Raw genomic sequence first — 14,513 nt, 5'->3', positions numbered from 1 at the left:
TGTTGTTGAGTTAAGCAGGTTAATACTAAGTGACGGTCCCACGGAGGGGTAGGAGGTTTAATGTCCAGGTATAGGGATTGGAGCCCTTTGAGAAAACGCTTGGTGATTGGATGAGCAAAAACAGAAGTATCGTCGATCTTGTTGTGAAAAGGCGTAATAGCATCTAAATGGACTTTGATGGAGCTGAAAGAAAGGCCAGATTGATTAAGGTCTAATAGGTAATCAAGTATGGATGGAAGAGGTGCAGAAGTGGGAAGAATTTGTTTGGTTGAACACCATTGTATGAATCTCTTCCACTTTCGAAGATAGGTGATGTGAGTAGATTGTGTTCTCTATGTAAGAGTACTCTTTGAACCTGTCAAGAGCATGCTAGTTCATTTTGGGAGAACTATGTAGGAACCACGCTTTGAGGTGAAGCATGGATAGGTTGGGGTGAAGAAATCAGCCATGTTGCTGCGATAGGAGGTTCGGAGTGAGGGGCAATGAAATCGGTGGGCGAATTGACATTCTGGTGAGGAACGGATACCATGGTTGTCTGGGCCTTGACGGGGCAATCAGAATTAAGGTGGCACAATCTGTTCATATCTTTGTCAGAACTCTGTGGAGAACCGGTACTGGGGGAAATGCATACAGTAAATCTTGATCCCATGAGATCAGGAACGCATCTCCTAGGGAATGTTTGCCCAGTCCTGCTCTGGACCAAAATTCGGGACATTTCTTGTTCTTCACAGTTGCAAAGAGGTCCAGGGTTGGTTAGCCCTAAATGCGGAATAAGTTGCATATGACCGTTTTGTTTATCTCCAATTCGTGATCCCTGGGAAAACGTCTGCTTAGTTCGTCCGCGGTGGTATTCAGGACCCTGGGAAGATAGGTGGCTGATATCCGGATTTTGTTTGCACGGCACCAATTCCAGAGCTTCATAGCTTCTGTGCAAAGTGAATGAGATCGAGTCCCTCCCTGCCTGTTTACACAGAACATGCAGGCGATGTTGTCTATCATTATCTGAACATGTTGGTTCCGAATGAATGGGAGGAAGTGACGGCAGGCGTTGTGTATGGCTCGAAGTTCTAGGATGTTTATGTGTAGAGAGGTTTTGGTGGAAGACCAAAGCCCCTGGCTATGTGGTGGGACATGTGTGCTCCACATCTTGTGAAGGATGCATCGGTAGTCATTATAAGGGATGGAGCATGCTGGAGAAGAGGAACTCCTGAGCAGAGGTTGCAGGGAACTGTCCACCATAGGAGGGAGTCTTTGACTCTGAAGGGTATGGATAGAGGCTTGTTTAGAGTGTGTACATTCGGTCTGTAAACCGTGGCCTGTCACGCTTGGAAGCACCTCCTGTATAGGCATGCATTTTGATCATAAAAGTACACGAGGCCATGTGACCTAAGAGTTGCAGGCAGTCTTGAGCAGTGACGGTTGTGAAGTTTTGTGACCAGGAGTTTTATGGTGTTGAAAAGGTCGCGCGGGAGAGATGCTATGCCCATCCAGGAATCGAGATGCGCTCCTATGAACTCCAGTTGTTGGATAGGAGATAAGGTGGATTTGTTTTGTTTATTTGTAGGCCAAGAGACAGGAAGCAAGCAATGGAGAGCCCCATGGATCAAAGGAAATATTATAACCCTGTTTCTGAGGTAGGCAGTGACTACAGCTAGGAGTTTGGAAAAAACACGGGGGGAGGGGCGAGGGGAGGAATAGGCTGAAGGGCAACACCCTGTATTGAAAATGTGTCAAACTGAGGGTAAAACGTAGAAAACATCTGTGGGCCGGATGTACAGTCACATGAAAATAGGCGTCCTGTAGGGCAAGGGCTGAAAACCAATCTCCCTGCTCCAGCGCTGGGATTATGGTGATGGAGGGTAACCATTTTGAACTTTTGCTTTTTGATAAATTTGTTGAGCCACCTGAGGTCGAGGATCGGTCACCATCCCCTGGTTTTCTTTTCTGTTAAAAAGTAATGGGAATAGAAACCTTTCCCTCTGTGTTTTTCGGGCACGACTTCGACTGCTCCCAATTGAAGGAGATGTTGTACTTCTTGGAGGAGCAGTTGCTTGTGAGAGGGGTCCCTGAAGAGAGATGGGGAGAGTGGGTGGGTGGGAGGCAGGGATAAGAAAGGGATGCAATAGCCAATTGTGACACCTCTAAAGGCCACTTGTAGATGGAAATGTTCTGCCATTGATGGGAGAATGGATGTAGGCAGTGTCCAAAAATAGGGGGAGGCGGTGTAAGCGCTGAAGTGGGAGTGTTGTTTTCTATATCCTTGACCAAGGCTTCAAATTTGCTTATTAGTCGGAGGGGGTTGATATGCTGATGAGGAGTTGGGATGGCGGCATTGGTATCTGGGTCTCTGGCATTGCTGTTGTTGTTGCTCATGTGATCTATTGAATTTCTGGTTGTATGTAGGGTAGTGTGGTCACTGGTAAGGTTTGAATCTATATTGTTGCCTTCTGGTCACAGGGGTTTGGATTCCTAGAGACCAGAGAGTTGCCTTTGAGTCCTTCATGGAATGAAGTACATCATTCGACGTGGGGGCAAAGAGTTTGTTGCCATCGAAGGGGAGATCCTCAGTGGTACTCTGGACCTTCCGAGGAAAGGAAGAGGACAAGAGCCATGAACCTCAGTGCATCACAACTGCTGTGGCAGTGGATCTTGCTGCAGTATTGGCCACATTGAGGGCAGCTTGAAGAGTGGTACAGGAGATGATTTGTCCCTCGGATACTATGGCTGTAAATTGTTGTTTCTTTTCTTCTGGAATGTCATCAATAAAGTCCATGAATTTACTGTAATTTTTGTGGTAATATTTTGCCAGAATGGCTGTATAATTAGCAATGCAAAATTGTAATGTGGAAAACGCTTATACCTTATGTCCGAGCAGATCTATTTGCTTACTCTCCTTGTCGGATGGAGCAGGGAAACTGGTGTTTGTTCTTTTGGTTGACTGCATTTACTACAAGCAAGTTTGGCATTGGATGAGTGAAAAGGAATTCAAAACCCTTGGAAGGGATAAAGTACTTCTGATCCGCTCGCTTACGGGTAGGTAGGCTTGCACCCAGAGTTTGCCAGATGGCCTTGGCAGGTTTCAAAAGGGCTGCATTGATAGGTAATGCAATCCTAGAAGAAGAAGAGGGCTGCAGGATGTCAGTTACTTCATGTTGCTGTTCAGGAACTTCCTGCAGGTTAATTCTTAGCTCACTGGCAACTCTTTTAAAGAGGTCCTGAAATGTTGAGAAGTCATCTGAAGACGTAGGGGGAGGAGGAAGCAATGCTTCATCAGGCAGAACAACTGGGTCTACTGGGTTAGAGGCAGGCTGTGATTGATCCTGCGGTTGTGACGGGGCTGCCTGGTGTCTTGAGTCAGTGGCAGGTTCGTCAACTGGTGGTACCAAGCAGGTCTCGCACCTGGCTGTGACATAATGAGCGTGGTCCCAAGCATAAGGTGCCCATGGAGCCCAATATTGCCACTGTAGTGGGAAGGGCACGGGTGGTGCCATCCAGGGGTTTATGCACCATGGGGCAGGATCCTGGGAGTAGGACGAGATAGCTTTTCTATGACCTTTATTGATTGGGGTCTGTGGACGGGAGATCTGATAGGATGAAAATTCTCCCTGCAACCCAGATTCCTCATCACTGGAAGAAAGCTGTCCAGACCTTGCATCCGGAGAGAAGTAGGTGTTAAGTAGGGGTGTCTGCAAGAGAGGTGACACCAGCAGGTTCCCTTGATTGTGTGAATTGCGGTGCTGCAGCGCCTCTGTGAGGTGAGGACTGCGCGAGAGGAATTGGCTGTGAAGAAGGGTTCCTCTGCACCAGTGTCCTGAGCCTTGTGTCAGTGCCAGCCAGCTCAAAGGAGGATGGTGCTGGGAGAGTGAGAACAGCCTGAGGGGGGTCAGGCAGGCTAATATGCATCAGCACCGCTTCTGTTGTGGTGCCGAACGGTGCCATGAGAGAGGCAGGCAACTGGAAGTCTGAAGTTTTGGCACCGGAGGTTTGCGCTACCACCTTAGCTGGGTTTCGTGCAGCGCTGGAGAAGCCCAGTGCATCGAAAGTGCTCAGCCATGGAAGTCTGGAGGGAGGTAGTGGATCTGGCCGGCAAACTCTTATCCTTAAAAATACCCGTTGTGGGTGAGAGATGCTGCCGCTTTTTAAAGTGTTCTTTTCCTTTTTTGAGATGGGGCGTTGCCGTGTGTAGCAGAGTTGGTGCCCGGGTCTGAGGCTGGTCCTAAAGATTTTTGCAGGAGGAGCAGTTTTAACCTCAGCTCCCTGTCCTTGCACGCTCTGGATTTCAACTTGCTGCAGTGGACACATTTTTGGGGGATGTGGGACTCCCCCAAACATTTAATACATATTGAGTGGCCATCTGAAAGAGGGTGACATCATTGCAGGTAGAGCAGCGCTTAAAGCCTGGAGAGCCAGGCATGTTGGAAGTGGCTGCTGCTAGGAGGAACAAAAAGGTTTTTTGGGGTTTCTTTTTTCGATTTTAAAAGAAAAAGAGAGGGGAAAATGGTATCTAACTATTACTGAGAAGCTAAACTAAGAGGGAAATTATCTGAACAAAGGGAGAGAAAAATTCTCTATTAAGTCTGCTGAGCTCTGTCTCAGGCTGGGGACAGTTGAGAAGGAACTGAGGAGGCCAGTTGTACATGGGTATTATTAAAGCATGCTCAACGCGTGAGGCAGGCTCTGCGCGTGCGCAACTGGTACGAGTACAGCTGCCAAAATCTCTGAGCGATGGCGCAGAGATGCACCAACATCTGTAGTGGAGCACCCACAGGGACATCTCTCTCTCTCAGAACTGGATACATAGATGTGAATTGTCTGAGATACATGAGGTTCACAAAAAAAGAAAAATGGTAAAACCATTTCTGAACATGAAGAGGGGGATAAAAAGGAACTCAAACAGGACTTTCCAGTTTGAAGAGGAGAAAATAAAGTCTGCTTTTTTGAAAGAGTCTTGGCAGGTTCATTCAAGAGGACAAAGAACATAATGATGCTGGACTACTTCCAGAATAAGAAGGGAATGAAATTTGAGGACCAACAGGTTAAAAGAAAAATCTTCAATAACTACATAAGGTCTCAGTAAAAGAAGACAGCAAAGCTGACCTGACAACTACCCTCTGCACCTATGCCTGTACCACTTGCTCTCCACAACATAGTTAATTAATCAAGACAATTCTACTACCTAGACTACAACTAAGTCTCCAACTTATTTATATCCATTCCCCAAACATTCCACCCTTTCACTCCCCCAAAGAAAGGAAAATTAATATCCAGGAGATGTACTTTATGTCCAGATGCAATATTATCCCCCTATTGCCCTCATTTTTATAAATATGCTCCACTGGCATGGATATTGCAGCTGGTCTGCATGTATGTATTTGTATCATAAAGTAGATTCTGGAAAAGATTCTTTGTGTGATTAGCAGATCAGTTGGACTGATCTTTAATATCAATATAATAATAATTCACTCCTTGATACATTCTGACTATAACTAATACAAATTACTAACAAACCATGAGAAAAACACGTAACTATCAACAGTATAATCCGTCCTTTCACAAAAGCATAGAAAGCACTTCATAGTAGCAATTGCTGATAAATGCCCAGTCAATGCATCTATGCCACTACTCTGTGAAATTACTCCTCGTACAACTTAAGTGAATTAAATAATTACACAATAATTAATAAAGAGAAATCCACCACCAAAATAGTAATACATGATTTCTAGCTAAAGGAAAAGGAACATTTAGTTAACCGATATGCATGATTTATCCCCAGTTCCTCACCATCAATTTGGGAGAGGTTGCACAGAGCTGTTCTATATATGGGCTGCATATGCCAATATAAGTAAGAGCTATGAGCAAGTTTGATCAGGTCAATTTTTCCACATTCACACAGTGAAACACACAAAGATAACAGATTATAAAGTCAAAAACCACTATGAAGTCAGATAGTCTAGTCTGACCTCCTGCATAACACAGCCACAGGACTCCCCTGAATTAATTCTTGTTTGAACTGGAGCACATCTTTTAGAAAAACATCCAAATTTGATTTAAAAATTTCCAATGAAGGGGAATCCAACACTAACCTTGGCAAATTATTCCAGTGCTTAATTACCCTCACAGTGAGATGACAAGCAGAAAGGGTATGGGGGAGATCAAATGTTCCTCCTAAGATTGGCCTGCTTGGGGTGGGATGTAGGGTTGCCAACTATCTAATCACACAAACCCAAACACCCTTGCCCCACCCCTTCTCTGAGGCCCCGCCCCTGCCATGCACCTTCTCAGAGACCCTGCCCCACTCACTCCATTGCTTGCTCTCCCCCATCCTCCCTGACTTTCTTTCACTTGGCTGGGACAGGGGTGTGGGGTGCAAGCTCTGAGAGGGAGTTTGGGTGCTGGAGGGGACTCAGGGCTGGGGCAGGGGGTTGGGGTGTGGGAGAGAGTGCTAGATGCAAGCTGTGGGAGGGAGCTCAGGACTAGGCCAGGGGATTTGGGAGTGGGAGGGGGTTTGGGGTGCTGGCTCAGGGCTGGGGCAGGTGGTTCGGGTGCAGGAGGGGGTTCGGGGTGCGGGCTCTGGCTGGGTGGCGCTTACCTTAGATGACTCCTGGTCGGCAGCGCAGCAGGACTAAAGTAGGCTCCCTGCCTGTCCTAGCCCTGTGCCGCTCCTGGGAGCGGCTGGCACATCCCTGTGGCTCCTGTGCGGCGTGTGCTGCCCCTGCCTGGAGGCACTGTCCCCGCAGTTCCCATTGGCTGCAGTTCCTGGCCAATGGGAGCTGCAGAGTTGGCACTCCGGGCAAAGGCAGTGCACAGAGACTCCCTGCCCCCTCCCCAGGGGCTGCGGGGATGTGCCAGCTTCTTCCGGGAGCAGTGCGGAACCAGGGTAGGTAGGGAGCCTGCCTTAGTGCTGCACCACCAGACTTTTAGCACCTAAAATCTTCCAGTTTGGCTTCAGTAGCCTCTGGGAGATAGAGCTAGATTCCGGGAGATTCCCGGCAAAACTGTGAGGGTTGGCAACCCTAGGCATAGGGGCTCATCCTTCTAGCCCTGCGAGTACTCCTCAGCACATGTGGCTGCTCTCCCTGGCAGATGGGGAGCAGGGAGGGAGGGAAGAGTGTGACGGAGCCACTTCTGCCTGAGAGAGCCTGGCTGGGAGGCAACAGTGGCCCGCTCCCTGCCCAGACTTGGCTTCTAGGGACAGGGGCTGAGCATCCCAGGGGAGTGGGGAGCCTCTGGCTCACTCAGCCCATCCCCAGCAGCTGAGCCCAGGCAGGGAGTGGGCCACCTCTGCCTCTCAGCCAGGCCCTCTCAGGCAGAAGTGGCTCCGTCCGTTCCCGCCCGGCTGCAAGGGAGAGCGGCTGAATGTACAGGGGTAGAGGGAGGTGCAGGGAGAGAAGGATAGAGCCCCCCTATCCCCAGTCCCAACCTGGGTGCAGGGTTGGAGGGAGGGGTCACTGGGCAGAGGAGACACATGGGATGGTCACATGTCCTCCCCTTTAGATTGTGCCCCCCCAGTAGGCAGAAGCATGAGTTGTTTATGCCCTCATTGTTAAAAATGTGCACCTTATTTCTAGTCTAAATTTGTCTAGCTTCAATTTCCAGACATTGAATCTTGTTATATCTTCATCTGCTAGACTGAAGACCCCATTATCAGCGTTTTGTAACCTATGCAATTCCCTACAGACTGCGATAAAATCACCCTTTAACCTTCACTTTGATAAGCTAAATAGATTGAGTTCTTCCAGTCTTTCACTCTAAGGCATGTTTTCAATCCTTTAATCATTCTCATGGCTCTTCTCTGAACCCTCCTTAATTTTTCAATATCTTTCTTGAACTATGTACATCAGAACTGGACACAGTATTCCAGCAGTGATCAGACCAGTGCCAAATACAGAGTTAATATTGCTTGTACTTGATATTTCCCTTTTTATGCATCCATGGATTGCATTCTCCTTTTGGCCAGAGTGTTGCACAGGGAGCTCATGTTCTGCTAATTATCCATCACAACTCCCAAGTCTTTTCCAGAGCCACTGCTTCCCAGGGTACTCTGCCATCCTGTAGGTAAGTCCTTCATTCTTTGTTCCTGAGTGCTTTTGAGAATACTACTCTACATGTGTAACTACCTGACTGCATATGCAAATTTGTCAAGCCTAAAATTATTCTAGGCATAAAATTTCAGGTGCAAAATCAGAGGCCAGGTTGAGGCTTTTTAGAAAGACAAGGGCATAATGTCTCTTTCAAAAACAGACATACAAAATTTTCGTAAAAAGTCCTTAAAAAGGAGCATTTTGGGTATTGTCCCAAATATCTCTATATTTACACAGATTTTTAATTTTTATGTAGCCCAGGCACAAAATAGTTCTTCTGGTTTAATATATATATCTAATTACTTCAAAAGCTGCATTACTTACACAAGAGAATATTCTCTTGTCAGATGTGAATTACAAAGTTAAGATGTGTGCTACCTGTAAAAACAAAAACACCCCCCCCATAAGAATATGTTAAAAAAAATAGTGTGCATTTGCAGAAGATGAGTTTTAAACTTCAGTAACTTTGCTGCTGTTAAATTACTCTTATTATTTTTATCTATCCAGGATAAAGACCATGTTTACATTATAGATAGAGTGTGCCGCAAACTGTATTTTGAACTGAAATAGTCCTACTTACAAGTGCCCCCAAAAACATCCAAGCTAGTAAACTACAAGGGCTATATTCTAGTTTCAGTTACATCAGTGAAAAACTGAAGTAACTCCACTGAAGTCAATGGAGTTCCTGTAGAGTTATTCTGCTGTAGCGGAGATCAGAATCTGGCTCCTATTTTTTTTTTTTTAACACTTAGGTAACAAACAATGAAACCAAACTCCTCCCCTTCCCCCCCAATTATACAAATTCAATTTTTGGAGTATACTAGTTAAGTATCAATCTAGAGTTTTAAACCCCAGGAGATAGGTATTTATTTAAATGGAAGAGCTATACCAACCCTATCACAACTATGCTAACATAATAAGTAAAAATTATTTATGTATTTACTATGATCTACCAGTACAAACATTCTATTGTAAATCTGAACTAGAGAAATAAAACTGTAGGTGTAAGTTTCAGTGAAGAAGGCACTGAGTCAAATCAAAGTATATCATTTTTTTCTTCTTCCCACTCAGACACAAGTACAATTTATTGACTGCATAGAATAAATAGTATTTGTCATTTGCCAGTTGTGAAACCTAAAAAGAAAGAGGAATTATTCATAAAATCTCTCAACCTGGCCCTCACTTGATCAGTACTAGAAGGAGGGGTGAGTGAACAAACCAGCAAAGAAAAGTTGCATTGGAGCCAGAGAATTCCATGCCATTTATGGCAGCATTGCTTTTTACAGCTTAGGCTTGCCAGACCAAGCCTAAGGTTAGCTATTAACTCCTTCACATCTGGAAACCTAACTTAGGTGACTGAAAATCCGAGAAAGAGAAATACTGTCTGCTCCAAATAAAAGCCAAGGGATACCATTTTACATAACTTTATACTGGGGTATTAGTATGTGGGAAATATACTGGCAAAAAAAAAAAAAGATTGATTGAACTGAAATTCTATCACCACATTTCAGATGAGTCCATCACCTCTTTACTATTACTATTATCATTATTTAGTATTTGTATTACCGTAGTACCTCAGGGCCCTAGTCATGGACCAGCACCCCATTGCTTTAGGCACCCAACAAACGCACAACAAAAAGACAGTCCCTCTGCAAAGAGCTTACAATCTAAGTATATGAGACAACGGATGGCTAGGTAGACAGACAGATAGGGGAGTATATGGAAACAATGAGTCAATACTGCCAGCATGATAGGCAGGGGTCTCAGCACACGAAAAGCAGAGCCATTGCCAAGTGTTTTAAAGACATCACAGATAAGGAGAGTTTTAAGGAGGATTCTGAAGGAGAAAGAGTAGTTTTGCAGATGTTTACGGGGAACACTTCCTCAGTGTGAAGGGCAGCATGGGAGAAAGAAAAAGGTGCTTGTCTGAAAATTCAACAAGTGGGCAATGGAGGCTGTCATCATGGGCCGATCAGAAGTGAGTGTGGATTGTGAATGAGAAATGATATGCAGGGTGGGAGTCATTGTGAAGGATCTTGAAAGTGAATATAAGCATCTTATGTTTGATGTGATGGAGAGGGGGAACCATTGGAGGGATGCAAAGAGAGCTGCTCTTGCCTCCCTGAGCTGTCAAGGGGGAGTTCTCCAGGGAAAAAGGATTGAGCATCCTGTGACTTACTGAAGAAAGAATCAGTCTTTACACCTGAGGCATGTTTGTTCTAAAATCTGAGGCCTGGTTTACACTAAAAAATTAAGTCAGCTTAACTATGTTGCTCTGGATTGTGAAAAATCCATACTCCAAGTAGCATAGTTAAACTGATCTAACCCCCAGTGTAGATAGCACTAGGTTAACAGAAGAATTCCTCCATCAACCTATCTATCGCCTCTTGGGAAAGTGAATTACCTATGCTGATGGGAAAACCTTTCCTACTGGCAGGTGTAGTGTCTACATTGAAATGCTATAGCGCAGCTGTGTTGCTGTAGCATTTTACATGTAGATGTACCCTGTAATAACTGTCATCAGCATTAAAATCTTTCATGAGAAACTTAAGCTGAAATGTATGAAATGGCTCAGGAGGAAATTCTCGATGTCACTATTTAAAAGGCATTTTTAATATAAGTAGTCCTTCAATAGAATGAAACCTAAGGGTTGAATGGAAGCTGTCACATAAGAAGCCACTGGCAATGAGTGGCATTACACACCTTGAGGGATTTAAAATTGCCATACCATATGTCATTATGATCATGGGACATGGCTATCCACACTACAAATGGCATCTGTAGTACAGAGATGTTAGTGAACCAGATCCACTGACTTGGCTATCTTTGTAGTGTAGCTGTGCCCTAATTTATTTAAAAAACCCCCAAAAAACACATGCTTAAAACCACAACTAGCCATCATGCCTTTGAACAATTCCATGCGAGAGCCCAAACTTTGAGTTTCCTCCTCTCAGCTGGAGCATTTTATTACATTAATAATAAATAAATACATATTAAGAGTTACATTATGCCTTTCATCTTCAAAGTGATTTAAAAACAATAACTAAGCAATGCTTCATTTGTGGAACTGAGTCAGCCAGTTGTCTGCTATTTAGTCAATAACAACCACAATACTATAAAAATAAATAAAAATAATAAAAATGCATCCGATGAAGTGAGCTGTAGCTCACGAAAGCTTATGCTCAAATAAATTTGTTAGTCTCTGAGGTGCCACAAGTACTCCTTTTCTTTTTGCCAATACAGACTAACATGGCTGCTACTCTGAAACCACAATACTGTCACTGAATATTTATCACTCATCTATCTATAGAATTTATACAACCGAAGGCTTCAAAACTTAGGGCTTGATCATGCAAACACATGTCAACATGCTTAACGTTACACTTGGGAGCAGCCCCATTGCAGTCAGCCAGTCTCATATATGCAAAAAGTAAAACATGCCTAATGTCTGCAGGACTGGGGCCTTAATGAAAATCTTTCAGCATTTTGATTAGTATCACATATATCTGAAAATAAAGGAAGTACAAAATAGGTGGGTTTTGATTGTTTTTGTTTTACTAGGAAATCTATATGCTCATCTCTCTATTTTCACAGTATTTTTAAATAAAAATCCTTTAAAAATCTATTGTGCCTATAATATTGTTGTCACTTGTTGATAATGTTGTTTTAATGCTGATAACTTCCCTCCTTTGGCCTCTCAGAAAAACATCCACAAAAACCCAAACAGCTACAACTCTTTAATATAAGACAGGAATTCACTGATGGCTGGATGCATGATGCAGCATTTTCTTCAGAACATACATCTTTTCAATTGGTCTACAAGATTAAAAGTAAACTAACTTTTTTAGAATAAAATTCAATTATATTCTTATTTACCAAGATGCTTCAAAATATGCCAGGAATCATAATCTAGATTGTAAAAGAAAAGAATTGTACTTTTCACTGAGGATATCAGGAAAAAATTTTAGTTTAATAATTATTCTGAAAGAGTTAAATAATCTATATAACAATTATTTCAAAACTTTTCTCTGGTAAAATGACTTTGAAAATATAAGAATATGGAAAAAATTGTGGCTCTCTCAAAAGGCATCTCTTACACAAGACATTTAATACAGATAACCCAAAGACTATTTTTTGTATCCCCCCTACCCTCAGTTTTAAATAATTTCTTGAAAGTTTAGAAATGAAATTCTTACTGAAATTTGAATAAATCTTTACTTCATCACTGGCTTCCTTCTGCAGGTTGCTCATAAAGCATGAGACAATTGCATCTTTTTTCAACAAAGAACTGTAAACTGATATTTAAAAAGTAGGTGAAATTTGGGGTCAGTATCTCTTTAAGAACGCTATTTTTTCAAAAGGGCATCAGGTGATCCAAGAGATGATAGCCCTCACATGAAGATAAGCCATGTAAGTGGGATGGAGGCTGAAGTTTGTCTTGTAAATGCACTTACCTAAATTGCTGTATGTAGCACTGCAAGGGCTCAAGTCAGAAGAATCTGAAGTTTCTTCCTTTTTTTCCTGCCCTTGTGGGACATGGGGAGTTGACACTGGTATGTCCGAGGCATTGCCACCAATGTCCTGCTTCACAAACACAGCTCTTGGAATCTGAGGAGACAAATCTTCCACTGTGGTCTCATCTGGCACTTGACTGAAACAAACAAACAAAATTCACCTGGTGGCCAAAGCTACCTGCTATATGTTATTAGTAAAACACTAGTTTTAAAATAAAAATAAAAATAAAATGCCTTTGGGTAAAAGGCAAAGAACTGGGAAATGGAAACAAAAATGTGTTCCTTTCACCTCTCCAAATTTTTTACAATGACTTTCTAGCAACTTGTTTTTCTTTCTCCTCACTAAAGTGCATTCACTTTTCACTACAGTATTAATGGTAGGAAATATCTTTCGTACCAAAGTATCACAAAATGTTTCACACAATTGAGTATAGTCAATACATGTAAGTACATGCAATGCACAGACATAACAATACTGTACATTGTGCAGCATCTGTAGGATTTATAGGGCAGCAACAGTGATTAAGGTTTGTTTTTAAACCAATTAGAAGGATTTTGCTTTAATGAGAGTTATACATTTACACAGAGGAGAATATACTCCTAAACTCTTTAGGAAATGCATAAAACTTTAAAGCTACATTTTCAAATTCTGGCAACATAATAGGATTTGTCACACTGGAACACAGACCAATAGTCCATCTAATTCAGCATTCTGTCTCCTTATAGTGACCTGCACAAAATATTTCTGAGGATTAAAACCCAGGCACTAATGCATCAAACAATGCTAGAGGATATTTCTCCTTCCCTGCTCCCAACTGGTGGGAGTCTTCTTAATCAAATTGTGAAGACTGATAGTTTTACATCATAATAAAACTGTGAAAATCAACTATTTAGTCATTTTACAAGTGTTATATTTATAAAATATAGTTCAAAATGATGCAAAATATATACCAAATAAAAATTAGTAATGTCCAGGTTTACCCAATGAATTGCTGCCTATTGCAGTTATATCAGCAATTGTCAAGAATGGTGCCATTTATAACATTTTAGACATTGGTTAATGATATTTCTGTGTCTACACACATATACATACATTAGGGATCAACTTCAGAGAGTAAAATCTCAATAGCTCTCATGATTTGGGCCTGATCCTGAAAGATACTGAGAACCCCTAACTTCCATTGACTTCAACAGAAGTTTAGGGCAGATACTTCACCAAGGAGAGACTTAGAACCTCCCAGGATCTGGCCCTATATTTGTATATCAGTGAAGCTTTTAAAATGAAAATTCAGAGCTCAATCCAAACTTCTGATGAGCTGGAACACGAGTATGTATTTTGTAAACCTGCCCCATTGTGCCTGTGTACACAGCAGAGCAGCCGATTTTCCATGATACACTGGTGATCTTACATTTGCATATCAGAAGGAAGACTGTGCCCTTACAGACCTGTTATAAATTGTAAACAAAAGTTTCTATACCAACAACTCAAAACTGACAGGCCATAGAGTACAAAATGCAGTCTCCCAGCCAATCAATACTCAGACTACAAACACTAAAACATGCTTGTACTTTGCATAATACAAAATTCCATGTATAGTATGCACATGCTACTTCAAATTTCATACTTGGGCAATTTTAAATGCAGACTTATGAAAACAAGAACCATCAAAACGTATTAGTAACAGAGCAGAGACAAAATGGCTAAGTTCAAAAAGCTGTACTTTTAATAATTTAGTGTCAAAATCATTGATCACTTTTTATTAACATGCATGTGAATGGTGCAGACAGCACATTATATGCATCAAAATATGTGCACATTAAAGAGTTAACCAAAGGCATTTCAAATTAAGACATACATTAAATCAAAGCAGGTACAATGTTTTTAAAAACAAAGAAATCATTTTAAAGATCTGAGGTT

The 14,513-nt window shown here is 42.5% G+C and overlaps 1 protein-coding gene across 6 annotated transcripts in view; it reads right to left on the bottom strand.

The window, feature by feature from the left end:
* Positions 1-14,513, bottom strand: part of PEAK1 (pseudopodium enriched atypical kinase 1) — a 223,825-nt gene that overhangs the window by 37,835 nt on the left and 171,477 nt on the right. For all 6 annotated transcript variants that reach the window (XM_043494521.1, XM_043494519.1, XM_043494518.1 and 3 more), the window contains one exon: positions 12,536-12,732. In XM_043494521.1, coding sequence (XP_043350456.1) covers positions 12,536-12,732 — 197 coding nt within the window. The remainder of the gene's footprint in view (positions 1-12,535; positions 12,733-14,513) is intronic.

Source organism: Dermochelys coriacea, chromosome 10 (genome assembly GCF_009764565.3).
Source record: "Dermochelys coriacea isolate rDerCor1 chromosome 10, rDerCor1.pri.v4, whole genome shotgun sequence".
NCBI lineage: Eukaryota > Metazoa > Chordata > Testudines > Dermochelyidae > Dermochelys > Dermochelys coriacea.
Note: the sequence above shows the minus strand (reverse complement) of the source record. Positions and strands in the feature narration are given on the sequence as shown.